The sequence below is a fragment of the Oncorhynchus nerka genome, linkage group LG15 (genome assembly GCF_034236695.1).
Source record: "Oncorhynchus nerka isolate Pitt River linkage group LG15, Oner_Uvic_2.0, whole genome shotgun sequence".
NCBI classification, from domain to species: Eukaryota; Metazoa; Chordata; class Actinopteri; order Salmoniformes; family Salmonidae; genus Oncorhynchus; species Oncorhynchus nerka.
Window position 1 is genome coordinate 14513028 of NC_088410.1, and position 20015 is coordinate 14533042.

At 42.8% G+C, this 20015-nt stretch overlaps 1 protein-coding gene across 2 annotated transcripts in view; it reads right to left on the minus strand.

Annotated features, from left to right (window-relative positions):
* Nucleotides 1–327: 327 nt before the first annotated feature.
* The window catches only part of gcgrb (glucagon receptor b), a 109143-nt gene continuing 89455 nt past the window's right edge, over nt 328–20015 (minus strand). The window contains exons 8-15 of one of the 2 annotated variants that reach the window (XR_010458653.1): nt 16545–16704; nt 16301–16361; nt 14523–14592; nt 10169–10257; nt 9481–9625; nt 6069–6110; nt 3976–5707; nt 328–3923 (exon numbers count right to left, since the gene is read on the minus strand). Coding sequence is in view for 1 of the 2 variants with exons in the window: in XM_065001052.1 (XP_064857124.1) it covers nt 5288–5707; nt 6069–6110; nt 9481–9625; nt 10169–10257; nt 14523–14592; nt 16301–16361; nt 16545–16704 (987 nt within the window). In the remaining variant the exon portion in view is untranslated. Of the gene's footprint in view, nt 5708–6068; nt 6111–9480; nt 9626–10168; nt 10258–14522; nt 14593–16300; nt 16362–16544; nt 16705–20015 lie in introns of both variants that reach the window. The other variant, XM_065001052.1, reaches the window with a different exon arrangement.

Here is a 20015-nt window from a genome sequence, read left to right on the forward strand (position 1 = left end):
GTAGTGCACTATAAAGGGAATAGGGCTCTGTGTCAGAAGTAGTGCACTATATAGGGAATAGGGCTCTGTGTCAAAAGTAGTGCACTATATAGGGAATAGGGCTCTGTGTCAGAAGTAGTGCACTATAAAGAGAATAAGGTTCTAGTCAAAAGTAGTGCACTATAAAGGGAATAGGGCTCTGTGTCAGAAGTAGTGCACTATATAGGGAATAGGGCTCTGTGTCAGAAGTAGTGCACTATAAAGAGAATAAGGTTCTAGTCAAAAGTAGTGCACTATAAAGAGAATAAGGTGACCTTCAGGATGCAGAAAGAGAGAACAGTCTTGATGGTCAGTTGGTCATCTCTTTTAATCATTGAATCATGTCGACTTCTAACGGAACACAGAACAACATATTTCATTCCTTTTCTTCTGTTTTAGAACTTGGTATGTACATTCTACACATCATGGAGATATCAGGTCATGAGTAGGCTAGAGACAGGAGTTTACCCTGCCCATGGGACCTACCCAGGGCCCGTATTCTCAATACGTCTGAGAATAGGAGCAGGAGCGCTGATCTAGAATCAGGTTTGCCTTTCAGAACATAACAAATAAGATTACATGGACAGGGAGGACCTGATTCTAGATCAGCATTCATACTCTTAAACCTTTATTTAACTAGGCAAGACAGTTAAGAACATATTTTTATTTACAATGACGGCCTGCCCCGGACGACGCTGAGCCAATTGTGCACCGCCCTGTGGGACTCCCAATCACAGCCAGTTGTGATACAACCTGGATTCGAACCAGGGTCTCTGTAGTGATGCGTCTGGCACTGTAGCTACAGTAACTTAGACCACTGCGCCACTCAAGAGACGCTTTGTGAATACAGGCCCAGGCCTTCAGCTGGTGTTAGTTAAGAACAATGGGATTGCAGAGTCGTTCCTGGTTAGTTAACGTAGTCAGGAAATCCTCTGGGCCCTACTCATGATGACGACGCCCTCGACCTCACACACTGTACGTGGGTTCAGTGAGGACAGATCAGCCTATTGGGTATTAGCCCATTGCATCATCAAGCTCTGATTAGTCTGAGAAACGCTGGGGTAGATCACAAGTATAGGAGTTTCTCCAGGACCTACGATCTAGAGGTTTTCCTGCATGGTGAGGTCACAGAATGAAACATCCACAGAAACAGAAAACCTTGTATCTTCACCATCTACATGTACAGACATTGTAATATCTCCATTAGTCTGTAGCGCTAGTCCACAACCATACAGACATTGTAATATCTCCATTAGTCCGTAGCGCTAGTCCACACCCATACAGACATTGTAATATCTCCATTAGTCCACAACCATACAGACATTGTAATATCTCCATTAGTCCACAACCATACAGACATTGTAATATCTCCATTAGTCCGTAGCGCTAGTCCACAACCATACAGACATTGTAATATCTCCATTAGTCCATAGCGCTAGTCCACAACCATACAGACATTGTAATATCTCCATTAGTCCGTAGCGCTAGTCCACAACCATACAGACATTGTAATATCTCCATTAGTCCATAGCGCTAGTCCACAACCATACAGACATTGTAATATCTCCATTAGTCTGTAGCGCTAGTCCACAACCATACAGACATTGTAATATCTCCATTAGTCCATAGCGCTAGTCCACAACCATACAGACATTGTAATATCTCCATTAGTCTGTAGCGCTAGTCCACAACCATACAGACATTGTAATATCTCCATTAGTCCGTAGCGCTAGTCCACAACCATACAGACATTGTAATATCTCCATTAGTCTGTAGCGCTAGTCCACAACCATACAGACATTGTAATATCTCCATTAGTCCATAGCGCTAGTCCACAACCATACAGACATTGTAATATCTCCATTAGTCCATAGCGCTAGTCCACAACCATACAGACATTCTGACAGAATATGTCGGGTCAACGAAAAGAGGAGGAGGGGAAGGGGGAGGGGTGCATGGATGGGGGAAGGGGGGTACCCCATATCTTATAGTCCCCCTGGAGGTAAGAGCTGGTATGATGCATCCTTTTGTCTGATTGGTGGTCGGTAGGTTGGCTGTCCTTATAGGACCTGAATATATTACATTTATACAGTCTGTCTGTGAGTATGTCTGTTTCTCTGTCTGTGAGTCTGTCTGTTTCTCTGTCTGTGAGTCTGTCTGTTTCTCTGTCTGTGAGTCTGTCCATTTCTCTGTCTGTGAGTCTGTCTGTTTCTCTGTCTGTCCACTCAAATGGGGCCAACAGTTCATGGAGAAACTCAATATTCACTCCAAAACAAATTGCACCCAAACAAACTACCCATAATCCTCTCAGAGAGACAGTGAGAGATCCAGTCCTCCACAGTCCCATAATCCTTGGGGGTTCCAGAAATGTGTGTCTGAATGCCAGACAGACCTGGCAACATTCTGGAATGTCCCGTTGTTCCACAGCTGAGTCTGTTCTCTGGGGTGTTCTGATCTGGTCCTGTCCTGGCCTGAGAGGGCAGAGATAGAACGCTCTGGCAGGAACGTGTGTGTGTGTGTGTGTCTCTCTGTGTGTGCGTGTGTGCGTGTGTGTGTCTCTGTGTGTGTGTGTGTCTCTGTGTGTGTGTGTGTCTCTCTGTGTGTGTGTGTGTGTGTGTGTGTGTGTCTCTCTGTGTGTGTGTCTGTGTGTGTCTCTGTGTGTGTGTGTGTGCGTGTGTGTGTCTCTCTGTGTGTGTGTGTCTCTCTGTGTGTGTGTGTCTCTCTGTGTGTGTGTGTCTCTCTCTGTGTGTGTGTCTCTCTGTGTGTGCGTGTGTGCGTGTTTGTGTCTCTCTGTGTGTGTGTGTCTCTCTGTGTGTGTGTGTCTCTTTGTGTGTGCGTGTGTGCGTGCGTGCGTGTGTGTAAATCTGTGTAAATGTGACTTATTTTGACACGGATTAGATCTATAATATGTAATAGGTTTAGTTATGCAAGATGTTATCAACAAGACGTGTCCATGGTTGTTTTGGTCGGAACGTGCTGATCTAAACTAAACCGTGCAAGCCAACAGTGAAGTACGGTGGCTGCTGAGGGTCATACAGAACCACAGCGCTGAGCTTTCATATGGCACCCTATGCACTATACAGAGCTCTGGTCTAATGTAGTGCACTATATAGGGAATAGGGCTCTGGTCTAATGTAGTGCACTATATAGGGAATAGGGCTCTGGTCTAATGTAGTGCACTATATAGGGAATAGGGCTCTGGTCTAAAGTAGTGCACTATATAGGGAATAGGGCTCTGGTCTAATGTAGTGCACTATATAGAGAATAGGGCTCTGGTCTAAAGTAGTGCACTATATAGGGAATAGGGCTCTGGTCTAAAGTAGTGCACTATATAGGGAATAGGGCTCTGGTCTAAAGTAGTGTACTATATACAATAGGGTTCTGGTATAAAGTAGTGTAGTATATAGGGAATAGTGCTCTGGTCTAAAGTAGTGTACTATATACAATAGGGTTCTGGTCTAAAGTAGTGTACTATATACAATAGGGTTCTGGTCTAAAGTAGTGTACTATATACGATAGGGTTCTGGTCTAAAGTAGTGTACTATATACAATAGGGTCCTGGTCTAAAATAGTGCACTATATAGGGACTAGGGCTCCGTTTGGGCCACACTCACAAAGACATAGAGGACAAGTGAATCTCTCAGTAGCAGTAGAGAACAGGGACACACAGTGTGGACTTCCTCACATGCATCTGAAAATGGTGGGTCATTACCTCCAGCCAATGTGAAGCTACACCAATCCTACGCTTTAAATGATTGACGGGGTGCTAGTGCACATTTCTAGAAAAGGGAAGGAGAACCCGGAGCACAGCCAGGGAGTTGTTGAGCGAGGGTAGCGTTTGGTTAGCGGTCGTACACATGGACACAGCTAGCAGGCCTGCTAGTTTCCCTTTAGCAGTAGTCAACCTGAACACAGCTAGCAAGCAGGCCTGCTAGTTTCCCTTTAGCAGTAGTCAACCTGAACACAGCTAGCAGGCCTGCTAGTTTCCCTTTAGCAGTAGTCCTTGTCAACCTGAACACAGCTAGCAGGCCTGCTAGTTTCCCTTTAGCAGTAGTCAACCTGAACACAGCTAGCAGGCCTGCTAGTTTCCCTTTAGCAGTAGTCCTTGTCAACCTGAACACAGCTAGCAGGCCTGCTAGTTTCCCTTTAGCAGTAGTCAACCTGAACACAGCTAGCAGGCCTGCTAGTTTCCCTTTAGCAGTAGTCAACCTGAACACAGCTAGCAAGCAGGCCTGCTAGTTTCCCTTTAGCAGTAGTCCTTGTCAACCTGAACACAGCTAGCAGGCCTGCTAGTTTCCCTTTAGCAGTAGTCAACCTGAACACAGCTAGCAGGCCTGCTAGTTTCCCTTTAGCAGTAGTCCTTGTCAACCTGAACACAGCTAGCAGGCCTGCTAGTTTCCCTTTAGCAGTAGTCAACCTGAACACAGCTAGCAGGCCTGCTAGTTTCCCTTTAGCAGTAGTCAACCTGAACACAGCTAGCAAGCAGGCCTGCTAGTTTCCCTTTAGCAGTAGTCCTTGTCAACCTGAACACAGCTAGCAGGCCTGCTAGTTTCCCTTTAGCAGTAGTCAACCTGAACACAGCTAGCAGGCCTGCTAGTTTCCCTTTAGCAGTAGTCCTTGTCAACCTGAACACAGCTAGCAGGCCTGCTAGTTTCCCTTTAGCAGTAGTCAACCTGAACACAGCTAGCAGGCCTGCTAGTTTCCCTTTAGCAGTAGTCCTTGTCAACCTGAACACAGCTAGCAGGCCTGCTAGTTTCCCTTTAGCAGTAGTCCTTGTCAACCTGAACACAGCTAGCAGGCCTGCTAGTTTCCCTTTAGCAGTAGTCCTTGTCAACCTGAACACATGGGGGAATGTGGTCAATCCCGTGGGGTCAAAATATGGTCACAGAAAAATAAACAGTAAAATGTTTCATATTTTCAGACCATCAAGTCTTCTGGACCTGCAATCAACCAATCAATCAACCAACCAATCAATCAATCAACCAATCAACCAATCAATCAATCAATCAACCAATCAACCAATCAATCAATCAACCAATCAACCAACCAATCAATCCATAGGATCTGGACCTGCTGTGCATTAACGGTCCCCTCCAGTAGGTGTGTTGTCTCTTTCTACACCCGAACACTTTAGCAATCTATCAATCAACCAATCAATCTATCAATCAACCAATCAATCTATCAATCAACCAATCAATCTATCAATCAACCAGTCCATCTATCAATCAACCAATCTATCCATAGGCCGGGGATGGTCTTCCCCCGTTGGTCAGAAGTTGCTTTCGGCGCCCTCCTCTGGGCGTGTATAACTCTGAGCCCTCTCCTCCAGACAAATGTCCTCCATCAGAGTGCTGCAGTTGTTAGTGCCACCATGTGGTGTGGAGGGACACTGCAGGGAGGATTGAGTCTTTGTTTTATCCGTCCTGTTGTGGCAGGACCCCACCAATCTACTGCTCTCATTGGGGGTGATGGAGGTTGAGGCAGGGTTAGGATCTGGGTCGTAGTCAGGGTTGGGGGTCAACTGTGAGTCTTTAGGGTCGTTGCCGTTGTCTTGGACACCGGCCAGGTTGCCGGTGACGATGCTGCCGCTCTTGACGTGAGGCGTGTGGCTGTATGTATGACGGTACTCTTCCTCAATGTCTTTACCCAGCTTCCACCTCTTCCACTTTTTCAACATCTCAGACTGGACCTGGAGAGAGACAAACAGATTGAGGGAGAGAGAAGGAGAGAGGAGGGAGGAAAAAAGAGAGAGAGAAAGAGAGAGAGAGAGAGAGAGAGAGAGAAAGAAAGAGAGAGAGAGAGAGAGAGAGAGAGAGAGAGAGAGAGAGAGAGAGAGAGAGAGAGAGAGAGAGAGAGAGAGAGAGAGAGAGAGAGAGAAAGAAAGAGAGAGACAGAGAGAGAGCGAAAGAGAGAGAGAGAGAGAGAGAGAGAGAGAGAGAGAGAGGAGCAGATGAAGACAGATACTGATAAGATTCTATAAGAGGGGGGAGACAAGAGAGAGAGGGGGAGAGGGAGAGAGGAGTGAGAGGGAAAAGGGCATTCAGACTCACCTCTTTGTTGACGAAACAATACAAGATGGCCACCAGTAGGCCCTGTAGAGAGGGAGAGGTTAAGAACAACTTATCACCATGGTAACACACCGTAACACCACATTCGTTTAGTTTATTAGGATCCCCTTTATCTACTGCACATGTCTCAGCTACTCCTCCTGGGGTCTATATAAAAGACAGTAATAGCAGTGGGAGAACAAGTATCCAACTGTCATACTTGGGTAAAAGTATAGATACCTTAATAGAAAATGTCTCAAGTAAAAGTGAAAGTCACCCAGAAAAATCCTACTTGAGTAAAAATAAAAAATTATTTGGTTTTAAATAGACTTAAGTATCAAAAGCAAATGTAATGGCTAAAATATACTTACGTATCAAAAGTAAAAGAATAAATTATTTCAAATTCCTTATATTTAGCAAACCAAATGACATGATTTTTTATTTATTTTTTAAATGTACTTTTGTATATTTGGGTGCCAGCGGAAATGTATGAAGTAAAAGTAAATGTTGTCAAAAATATGAATAGTAAAGTAAAGATACGAAAAAAACTACTTAGTACTTTAAAGTACTTTTACTTTAGTACTTTACACCAGTAATTAATATACAAGAAAATATAAGATGGTACATGAAATACTCTTTTATATATATATATATTAATATATATAGGAAAGACACCAAGAGACAACAAAATAATGTTTACACACTATTCATATGTACATGTTCATATTCACATACAGTCTTATTACTATCCTATTTCACCTGACAGCGTTACACCTTATCACCATGGTGACACAACATACCACCACATTACAGTCTTATTACTATCCTATTTCACCTGACAGCGTTACACCTTATCAGCATGGTGACACAACATACCACCACATTACAGTCTTATTACTATCCTATTTCACCTCTATGACAGCGTTACACCTTATCACCATGGTGACACAACATACCACCACATTACAGTCTTATTACTATCCTATTTCACCTCTATGACAGCGTTACACCTTATCACCATGGTGACACAACATACCACCACATTACAGTCTTATTACTATCCTATTTCACCTCTATGACAGCGTTACACCTTATCACCATGGTGACACAATATACCACCACATTACAGTCTTATTACTATCCTATTTCACCTCTATGACAGCGTTACACCTTATCAGCATGGTGACACAACATACCACCACATTACAGTCTTATTACTATCCTATTTCCCCTCTATGACAGCGTTACACCTTATCACCATGGTGACACAACATACCACCACATTACAGTCTTATTACTATCCTATTTCACCTCTATGACAGCGTTACACCTTATCACCATGGTGACACAACATACCACCACATGACAGTCTTATTACTATCCTATTTCACCTCTATGACAGCGTTACACCTTATCACCATGGTGACACAACATACCACCACATTACAGTCTTATTACTATCCTATTTCACCTCTATGACAGCGTTACACCTTATCACCATGGTGACACAACATACCACCACATTACAGTCTTATTACTATCCTATTTCCACCTCTATGACAGCGTTACACCTTATCACCATGGTGACACAACATACCACCACATTACAGTCTTATTACTATCCTATTTCACCTCTATGACAGCGTTACACCTTATCACCATGGTGACACAACATACCACCACATTACAGTCTTATTACTATCCTATTTCACCTCTATGACAGCGTTACACCTTATCACCATGGTGACACAACATACCACCACATTACAGTCTTATTACTATCCTATTTCACCTCTATGACAGCGTTACATCTTATCACCATGGTGACACAACATACCACCACATTACAGTCTTATTACTATCCTATTTCACCTCTATGACAGCGTTACACCTTATCACCATGGTGACAAAACATACCACCACATTACAGTCTTATTACTATCCTATTTCACCTCTATGACAGCGTTACACCTTATCACCATGGTGACACAACATACCACCACATTACAGTCTTATTACTATCCTATTTCACCTCTATGACAGCGTTACACCTTATCACCATGGTGACACAACATACCACCACATTACAGTCTTATTACTATCCTATTTCACCTCTATGACAGCGTTACACCTTATCACCATGGTGACACAATATACCACCACATTACAGTCTTATTACTATCCTATTTCACCTCTATGACAGCGTTACACCTTATCAGCATGGTGACACAATATACCACCACATTACAGTCTTATTACTATCCTATTTAACCTCTATGACAGCGTTACACCTTATCACCATGGTGACACAATATACCACCACATTACAGTCTTATTACTATCCTATTTCACCTCTATGACAGCGTTACACCTTATCACCATGGTGACACAATATACCACCACATTACAGTCTTATTACTATCCTATTTCACCTCTATGACAGCGTTACACCTTATCACCATGGTGACACAATATACCACCACATTACAGTCTTATTACTACCCGATTTCACCTCTATGACAGAATTACACCTTATCACCATGGTGACAAAACATACCACCACATTACAGTCTTATTACTACCCTATTTCACCTCTATGACAGACTTACACCTTATCACCATGGTGACACAACATACCACCACATTACAGTCTTATTACTATCCTATTTCACCTCTATGACAGAATTACACCTTATCACCATGGTGACACAACATACCACCACATTACAGTCTTAATACTATCCTATTTCACCTCTATGACAGAATTACACCTTATCACCATGGTGACACAACATACCACCACATTACAGTCTTATTACTATCCTATTTCACCTCTATGACAGCGTTACACCTTATCACCATGGTGACACAACATACCACCACATTACAGTCTTATTACTATCGTATTTCACCTCTATGACAGCGTTACACCTTATCAGCATGGTGACACAACATACCACCACATTACAGTCTTATTACTATCCTATTTCACCTCTATGACAGCGTTACACCTTATCAGCATGGTGACACAACATACCACCACATTACAGTCTTATTACTATCCTATTTCACCTCTATGACAGCGTTACACCTTATCACCATGGTGACACAACATACCACCACATTACAGTCTTATTACTACCCTATTTCACCTCTATGACAGAATGACACCTTATCACCATGGTGACACAACATACCACCACATTGCAGTCTTATTACTACCCTATTTCACCTCTATGACAGACCTACACCTTATCACCATGGTGACACAACATACCACCACATTACAGTCTTAATAATATAATGCCCTGTGGGACCTTGACAAAAAATAGTGCACTATATAGGGAAGAGGGTGCCGTATGGGACATATCTGATGACGCCCATACAGGAAGTGATGTAAGTTTGATCTCCTGACCTGGAAGGAGTTGAAGAGGAGGTCGTAGAAGAGGCGGATGAGACGCATCTTGGAACCTTTGGGGACGGACTCATCGATGACTAAGGTGAAGAGGATGGCGTGAATACCCAGCAGAGGGATGAGGGTCAGAGTGGATTTAGCCAGCCTGAGAGAGAGAGAGAGAGAGAGAGACAGAGAGAGAGAGAGAGAGAGAGAGAGAGAGAGAGAGAGAGAGAGACAGAGAGAGAGAGAGAGAGAGAGAGAGAGAGAGAGAGAGAGAGAGAGAGAGAGAGAGAGACAGAGAGAGAGAGAGAGAGAGAGAGAGAGAGAGAGAGGAGGGAGAGAGAGAGAGAGAGAGAGAGAGAGGGGGGTATGAGGGAGAGAGAAGGGGGAGAGATTATGAGGGAGAGAGAAGGTGAGAGAGCGAGGGAGAGAGAAAGAGGAAGAGAAAGGGAGGAGGGCGACAGAATGAAAAGGGGGAGGAGAAGGAGAGAGATGGAGAGGGAGAGAGATAGAGAGAGAGAGATAGAGAGTTATCATATTGAAAGAAGAAGGGCAGAAGGGGCGAGAGGAAAAGTTGGGGTCATAAAAGGAGGATGTTACAGAGACCAACCACACAATAGACACACAACTCTATAACCCGTTAATATATCAGGTACATGACTTTAGAAGGGAAGATGGGATGGAGGGATTTGAAGTCCTCAACCACCTGAACTTGTAATCTGTGTATCTCATCTGATGGGCCTTGAGCTTCGACATCAGGATCTTTATAATCCGGATGAAGATAAAGAAATTCATCTGAGAAAGAGAACGAGAAATAAGACAAAAGGAGAAAGAAATTAAGCCTAAATATTAGCAACCAACTGTCTGTCTGTCTGTCTGTCTGTCTGTCTGTCTGTCTGTCTGTCTGTCTGTCTGTCTGTCTGTCTGTCTGTCTGTCTGTCTGTCTGTCTGTCTGTCTGTCTGTCTGTCTGTCTGTCTGTGTGTGCGTGCGTGTGTGTGTGTGTGTGATATAGGCAGGGTCTCCCAGAACTATAACTTCTTCTACTAACATACATGGTCACTGTAAACATGATGCATGCAGGAGTACCCAGCAGCATCTTACAGTGCCTGCAGTCCTGCCTCCACTGTAAACATGATGCATGCAGGAGGACCCAGCAGCATCTTACAGTGCCTGCAGTCCTGCCTCCACTGTAAACATGATGAATGCAGGAGGACCCAGCAGCATCTTACAGTGCCTGCAGTCCTGCCTCCACTGACTGCCTGTGGAATGAGCACTGCGTTTAGCTATACCTGCTGAACTGGGTTAAAATAGCAAATCATTGAAGATGTAAAATAACCTTTTTAAACATTAAGACTTGATCACTGAATGGACGTAATCAAAAATGATATCTTATAAATAGTAAGAATTTTGGAATTGATCAAATTTATAATTTTTTAAATAAAAATGAAGATTTATGATTTATGCGATATTCTAGTTACTGGACTTAATATATCAGTGCTTGTGCATCAGAATACCTCATGTTGAAGTACTCTAGAAGCTGATGCAGATAGTTAATGTCATTTTAATACATCATAATACCTCATGTTGAAGTACTCTAGAAGCTGATGCAGATAGTTAACCTCTTCAACCTATGGGGGCGCTGTGTCATTATTGGATAAAAAGACGTGCCCGTTTTAAGCGCAATATTTTGTCACGAAAAGATGCTCGACTATTCATGGAATTGACAGCCTTGGAAAGACAAAACTCTGACGTCTCCAAAACTGCAAAGATATTATCTGTGAGTGCCCCAGAACTAATGCAACAGGCGAAACCAAGATGAAGTTTCATACAGGAAATGCCCCAGATTCTGAAGGCGCTGTGTTCCAATGTCTCCTTATATGGCTGTGAATGCGCCAGGAATGAGCCCGCGCTTTCTGTCTATTCCCCGAGGTGTCTGCAGCATTGTGACGTGTTTGTAGGCATATCATTGGAAGATTGACCATAAGAGACTACATTTACCTGGTGTCCCGCCCGGTGTCCTGTGTGCGTAATCTGTAGGTCCATGCGCGTTCCATTTCTTCAGAAGAGAAAGTAAACTGCCACGATGGATTTTATCGTCGATAGATATGTGAAAAACACCTTGAGGATTGATTATAAACATCGGTTTGCCATGTTTCTGTCGATATTATGGAGTTAATTTGGAAAAAAGTTCGCGTTTTAATGACTTATTTTTTATTTTCCTTACCCAAAACGTGATGAACAAAACGGAGCGATTAGTCAACACAAATAATATTTTTTGTAAAAACATTCGCTATCTAACAGTCTCCTCATTGAAAACATCTGAAGTTCTTCAAAGGTAAATTATTTTATTTGAATTCTTTTCTGGTTTTTGGTTTTCTGGTTTTTGTGGAAAATGTTGCATGGTGAAAGAGGCATAATACTATGCTAGGCTATCAATACTGTTACACAAATGCTTGTTTAGCTATGGTTCAAAAGCATATTTTGAAAATCTGAGATGACAGTGTTGTTAACAAAAGGCTAAGCTTGAGAGCAAATAGATTAATTTCATTTCATTTGCGATTTTCATGAATAGTTAACGTTGTGTTATGCTAATGAGCTTGCGGATAGATTTACACAATCCTGGATACAGGTTTTTTTTCGTAGCTAAACGTGACGCAGAAAACGGACCAATTTGTCAACACAAATAATATTTTTTGTAAAAATGGAACATTTGCTATCTAACTGAGAGTCTCCTCATTGAAAACATCTGAAGTTCTTCAAAGGTAAATGATTTTATTTGAATCCTTTTCTGGTTTTTGTGAAAATGTTGCCTGCTGAATGCTAACGCTAAATGATACGCTAAATGCTACGCTAGCAATCAATACTGTTACACAAATGCTTGTTTTGCAATGGTTGAGAAGCATATTTTGAAAATCTGAGATGACAGTGTTGTTAACAAAAGGATAAGCTTGAGAGCAAATAGATAAATTTCATTTCATTTGCGATTTTCATGAATAGTTAATGTTGCGTTATGGTAATGGGCTTGAGGCTGTAGTCACGATACCGGATCCGGGATGGCTCGACGCAAGAAGTTAATGTCATTTTAATACATCAGAATACCTCATGTTGAAGTATTCTAGAAGCTGATGCAGATAGTTAATATGTCATTTTAGTACATCATAATACCTCATGTTGAAGTACTCTAGAAGCTGATGCAGATAGTTAATGTCATTTTAATACATCAGAATACCTCATGTTGAATTATTCTAGAAGCTGATGCAGATAGTTAATAAGTCATTTTAATACATCATAATACCTCATGTTGAAGTACTCTAGAAGCTGATGCAGATAGTTAATAAGTAATTTAATACATCAGAATACCTCATGTTGAAGTATTCTAGAAGCTGATGCAGATAGTTAATAAGTCATTTTAATACATCATAATACCTCATGTTGAAGTACTCTAGAAGCTGATGCAGATAGTTAATAAGTCATTTAATACATCATAATACCTCATGTTGAAGTATTCTAGAAGCTGATGCAGATAATTAATAAGTCATTTTAATACATCATAATACCTGTTGAAGTATTCTAGAAGCTCATGCAGATAGTTAAAAAGTCATTTCAATACATCAGAATACCTCATGTTGAAGTACTCTAGAAGCTGATGCAGATAGTTAATAAGTCATTTAATACACCATAATACCTCATGTTGAAGTATTCTAGAAGCTGATGCAGATAGTTAATAAGTCATTTTAATACATCATAATACCTGTTGAAGTATTCTAGAAGCTCATGCAGATAGTTAAAAAGTCATTTCAATACATCAGAATACCTCATGTTGAAGTACTCTAGAAGCTGATGCAGATAGTTAATAAGTCATTTAATACATCAGAATACCTCATGTTGAAGTACTCTAGAAGCTGATGCAGATAGTTAATAAGTCATTTAATACATCAGAATACCTCATGTTGAAGTATTCTAGAAGCTGATGCAGATAGTTAATAAGTCATTTTAATACATCAGAATACCTCATGTTGAAGTATTCTAGAAGCTCATGCAGATAGTTAATAAGTCATTTTAATACATCAGAATACCTCATGTTGAAGTTCTCTAGAAGCTGATGCAGATAGTTAATGTCATTTTAATACATCAGAATACCTCATGTTGAAGTATTCTAGAAGATGATGCAGATAGTTAATGTCATTTTAATACATCAGAATACCTCATGTTGAAGTATTCTAGAAGCTGATGCAGATAGTTAATAAGTCATTTTAATACATCATAATACCTGTTGAAGTATTCTAGAAGCTCATGCAGATAGTTAATAAGTCATTTTAATACATCAGAATACCTCATGTTGAAGTATTCTAGAAGCTGATGCAGATAGTTAATATGTCATTTTAATACATCAGAATACCTCATGTTGAAGTATTCTAGAAGCTGATGCAGATAGTTAATAAGTCATTTTAATACATCAGAATACCTCATGTTGAAGTACTCTAGAGATCAATGGATAGATTGGAAGAGAGTGAGAGAGAAGGAGAGAGGGGGAGAGGAGAGAGAGAGAGGGGGAGGGGGAGAGAGAGAGAGCGAGAGAGAGAGTGAGAGCGAGAGAGAGAGAGATAGAGAGAGAGAGAGAGGGGGGAGGGGGAGAGAGAGAGAGAGAGAGAGAGAGAGAGAGCGAGAGAGTGAGAGAGAGAGAGAGACAGCGAGAGAGAGAGAGAGAGAGAGAGAGAGAGAGTGAGAGAGAGAGGGAGAGAGAGAGAGAGAGAGAGGGGGAGAGGGGGAAGAAAGAGAGTTAGAGAGGGGGAGAGGGGGAAGGGGGAGAGCGAGAGAGAGAGAGAGGGAGACAGGGAGAGAGGGAGACAGGAGAGAGAGAGAGAGAGAGAGAGAGGGAGACAGGGAGACAGGGAGAGAAAGAGAGAGAGCGAGAGAGAGTGAGAGAGAGAGGGAGACAGGGAGACAGGGAGAGAGAGAGAGCGAGAGAGCGAGAGAGCGAGAGAGAGAGAGAGAGAGTGAGAGAGAGAGAGAGAGAGAGAGAGAGAGAAAGAGAGAGAGAACAGAAGAGTAAACTCACCAGGTAAGCTAACAGGATGGGAGAACGTATAATCCACCAGTAACCCATGTTGATGTTCCTCTCCCAGCACCTAAACAACATCATCATCATGACTACCACCATCATCACCATCATCATCATCACCATCTTCATCATCATTATCAACATCAACGTTCCCAGGTTCGCAGGAGACTGCATCCACTGTAAAGGCTCCATATGTCGGCTCAATCGGAAAAGAACTTTAAATGTCAAGAGCTCTATGATGTGGATCCACCTCTGATCTGATTATATCCCAGAGCCTAAATCTACATACTCTGCATATGTCATGTTTTCCAAGTAGTAAGCTACAGAGAATGTGTGGTCTAACACTAAGGAGTGAGAGAGGGAACAGTATAAGGAGATAGAGGGAACAGTCTAAGGAGAGAGGGAACAGTCTAAGGAGAGAGGGGGAACAGTCTAAGGAGAGAGAGAGGACAGTCTAAAGAGAGAGGGAACAGTCTAAGGAGAGAGGGAACAGTCTAAAGAGAGAGAGGGAACAGTCTAAGGAGAGAGAGGGAACAGTCTAAGGAGAGAGGGAACAATCTAAAGAGAGAGAGGGAACAGTCTAAGGAGAGAGGGAACAGTCTAAAGAGAGAGAGGGAACAGTCTAAGGAGAGAGAGGGAACAGTCTAAGGAGAGAGGGAACAATCTAAAGAGAGAGAGGGAACAGTATAAGGAGAGAGAGGGAACAGTATAAGGAGAGAGAGGGAACAGTCTAAGGAGAGAGAGGGAACAGTCTAAGGAGAGAGAGGGGACAGTCTAAGGAGAGAGAGGGAACAGTATAAGGAGAGAGAGGGAACAGTATAAGGAGAGAGAGGGGACAGTCTAAGGAGAGAGGGGACAGTCTAAGGAGGGAGAGGGAACAGTCTAAGGAGAGAGAGGGAACAGTCTAAGGAGAGAGGGAACAGTCTAAGGAGAGAGAGGGGACAGTCTAAGGAGAGAGAGGGAACAGTCTAAGGAGAGAGAGGGGACAGTCTAAGGAGAGAGAGGGGACAGTCTAAGGAGAGAGAGGGGACAGTCTAAGGAGAGAGGGAACAGTCTAAGGAGAGAGAGGGGACAGTCTAAGGAGAGAGAGGGGACAGTCTAAGGAGAGAGAGAACAGTCTAAGGAGAGAGAGGGGACAGTCTAAGGAGAGAGAGGGGACAGTCTAAGGAGAGAGAGGGGACAGTCTAAGGAGAGAGAGGGGACAGTCTAAGGAGAGAGGGGAACAGTAAGGAGAGAGAGGGAACAGTCTAAGGAGAGAGAGGGAACAGTCTAAGGAGAGAGGTGGAACAGTCTCAACTCATAATGGGTTTTAATCAACATTAGCATATCTAGCCTCATAAAACATACATTTGAAAAAATATATATATATTTTAAAGAGAGCTCTGAAAACTCTTAGTCGTAAAAGAGTGATTTACCTCACAGATTTTAACTGATCATATTTGGGTAATTTCACAGTAACCGAACAACACTGAGACTCCGATTTTTCACTCTAAAATGTATACTAAACAAAAAGCATTGATTTCATAGTTTAACAAAACCATACAACTCTATGCACAAGGACTACTTTTAACAATTTACACTGAACATTTGACAAAAACACATTTACAGGAGGAACTGTGCAGATGTTTTTCCAGTAAATGTTTACATTTTGTATTTACTTTATACATTTGTTCAAAGTAGAGACTTGTAATGGTTTACTAAGAAAAAGATGTGTCTCAGCATCATTCCATTACCATGGAAACGACACATTTAATAAATAATATTTATTCACTCACTCTTCATTCTCGTACAGGTATTTGACTATCACCCACGGCAACACGAATATCAGAGGAGCACCTGATGAGAAGGAGAAAAGAGAGAGGGAGGATCACCAATCACACACATTTAAACACACACACACACACACACACACACACACACACACACACACACACACACACACACACACACACACACACACACACACACACACACACACACACACGCACACGTACACACACGCACACACACCCTCCTCACCCCAGCCGATAAACAGGTAGATGCAGAAGTAGTTTCTCTCTGTGAACACGGTGACGACCAGGAGGCTGTGCAGGTAGATGCCTTCCACCAGCAGCCAATAGTTGTTGGCGATGACGCTGTACTGCATCATCACCATGGCGATACGGCACCCGGCAACCATCTACGAGAGAGACAGGAAGAAGTCCATATATAAAGACGTTGCTATGCAGAGACACACACACACACACACACACACACACACACACACACACTTGGGTAACACACACACCTGGATAACATACACACACACTTGGCCTGGGACAAGACTACTATAAACTCAGCAGAAAGAAGAAACGTTGTCTTTCAAATAACTTCACAGACCTTCATTGTAAAGGGTTTAAACACTGTTTCCCGTGCTTCATTGTAAAGGGTTTAAACACTGTTTCCCATGCTTCATTGTAAAGGGTTTAAACACTGTTTCCCATGCTTCATTGTAAAGGGTTTAAACACTGTTTCCCGTGCTTCATTGTAAAGGGTTTAAACACTGTTTCCCATGCTTCATTGTAAAGGGTTTAAACACTGTTTCCCGTGCTTCATTGTAAAGGGTTTAAACACTGTTTCCCAGGCTTCATTGTAAAGGGTTTAAACACTGTTTCCCATGCTTCATTGTAAAGGGTTTAAACACTGTTTCCCATGCTTCATTGTAAAGGGTTTAAACACTGTTTCCCCAGCTTCATTGTAAAGGGTTTAAACACTGTTTCCCAGGCTTCATTGTAAAGGGTTTAAACACTGTTTCCCGTGCTTCATTGTAAAGGGTTTAAACACTGTTTCCCGTGCTTCATTGTAAAGGGTTTAAACACTGTTTCCCGTGCTTCATTGTAAAGGGTTTAAACACTGTTTCCCATGCTTCATTGTAAAGGGTTTAAACTTGCTTCATTGTAAAGGGTTTAAACACTGTTTCCCATGCTTCATTGTAAAGGGTTTAAACACTGTTTCCCGTGCTTCATTGTAAAGGGTTTAAACACTGTGTCCCATGCTTCATTGTAAAGGGTTTAAACACTGTTTCCCATGCTTCATTGTAAAGGGTTTAAACACTGTTTCCCATGCTTCATTGTAAAGGGTTTAAACACTGTTTCCCATGCTTCATTGTAAAGGGTTTAAACACTGTTTCCTATGCTTCATTGTAAAGGGTTAAACACTGTTTCCCCATGCTTCATTGTAAAGGGTTTAAACACTGTTTCCCATGCGTCATTGTAAAGGGTTTAAAACTGTTTCCCATGCTTCATTGTAAAGGGTTTAAACACTGTTTCCCGTGCTTCATTGTAAAGGGTTTAAACACTGTTTCCCATGCTTCATTGTAAAGGGTTTAAACACTGTTTCCCATGCTTCATTGTAAAGGGTTTAAACACTGTTTCCCATGCTTCATTGTAAAGGTTTTAAACACTGTTTCCCATGCTTCATTGTAAAGGGTTTAAACAATGTTTCCTATGCTTCATTGTAAAGGGTTTAAACACTGTTTCCCATGCTTCATTGTAAAGGGTTTAAACACTGTTTCCCATGCTTCATTGTAAAGGTTTTAAACACTGTTTCCCATGCTTCATTGTAAAGGGTTTAAACAATGTTTCCCATGCTTGTTCAATGAACCATAAACAATTCATGAACATGCACCTGTTGAACGGTCGTTAAGACACTAACAGCTTACAGACGGTAGGCAATTAAGGTCACAGTTATGAAAACTTAGGACACTAAAGAGGCCTTTCTACTGACACGGACCGGCTCGAAGCCCATAACAAAAAGGGAGGCAACGTGGAGATAAAGAATAAACAAATATATTTATTAACTGAAGTAAAGTAAATACAATTAACAACGGTGTGTGATTCATCAGTAGTGTAAGTGATTCATCAGTAGTGTAAGTGATTCATCAGTAGTGTAAGTGATTCATCAGTAGTGTAAGTGATTCATCAGTAGTGTAAGTGATTCATCAGTAGTGTAAGTGATTCATCAGTAGTGTAAGTGAGTGGTCGCGTGTTTACATCTGATAATGAGGGCTGTTGAAAGGTGTCAACGCAAACAAACCAAATAGCCACAAAAATACCACAACCAAAATCTGTCTGTGTCTGCATGGAGAGAGTCTCCTCCATGAATGGGGAAGTGGTGTATTTATATTTATTTATCCTGGGAGCCAAGGTGTGTCCCATTTCCCTGACGACCCTTCCGGCTCCGCCCACCGACATCCTATTAAGGAAAACAAGAGCAAAGAGAAAGAACTCGGCAGACAGAGTGGGAGGGACGTCACACAGAGTGGGAGGGTCGTCACACAGAGTGGGAGGGACATCACACAGAGTGGGAGGGACGTCACACAGAGTGGGAGGGACGTCACACAGAGTGGGAGGGACATCACACAGAGTGGGAGGGACGTCACACAGAGTGGGAGGGACATCACACAGAGTGGGAGGGACGTCACACAGAGTGGGAGGGACGTCACACAGAGTGGGAGGGACATCACACAGAGTGGGAGGGACGTCACACAGAGTGGGAGGGACGTCACACAGAGTGGGAGGGACATCACACAGAGTGGGAGGGACGTCACACAGAGTGGGAGGGTCGTCACACAGAGTGGGAGGGACGTCACACAGAGTGGGAGGGTCGTCACACAGAGTGGGAGGGACATCACACAGAGTGGGAGGGACGTCACACAGAGTGGGAGGGACGTCACACTACTGACTCTGAAAAACACCAAAAGAAAGATGCCCAGGGTCCCTTCTCATCTGCGTGAACGTGCCTTAGGCATGCTGCAAGAAGGCATGAACTGCAGAAGAAGGCATGTCCGTACTGTGAGAGAACTGCAGATGTGCTTTCACCTTATGACATCCAGTGGAACAGCCACTTTACAATAGTGCATCTAGGTCAATAGGTATTCCTTAAAGAGGTGGGGTTTCAGGTGTCTCCGGAAGGTGGTGATTGACTCCGCTGTCCTGGCGTCGTTGAGACGCCTAAGACAGCGCTACATGGAGACAGGACAGACAGCTGATCGTCCTCGCAGTGGCAGACCAAGTGTAACAATACCTGCACAGGATCAGTACATCCGAACATCACACCTACGGGACAGGTACAGGAAGGCAAAAACAACTGCCCGAGTTACACCAGGAACGCACAATCCCTCCATCAGTGCTCAGACTGTCCCCAATAGGCTGAGAGAGGCTGGACTGACGGCTTGTAGGCCTGTTGTAAGGTCCTCACCAGACATCACCGGCAACAACGTCGCTGGACCAGACATGACTGGCAAAAAGTGCTCTTCACTGACGAGTCGCGGTTTTGTCTCACCAGGGGGTGATGGTCGGATTTGCGTTTATTGTCGAAGGAATGAGCGTTACACCGAGGTCTGTACTCTGGAGCGGGATTGAATTGGAGGTGGAGGGTACGTCATGCTCTGGGTGGTGTGTCACAGCATCATCGGACTGAGCTTGTTGTCATTGCAGGCAATCTCAACGC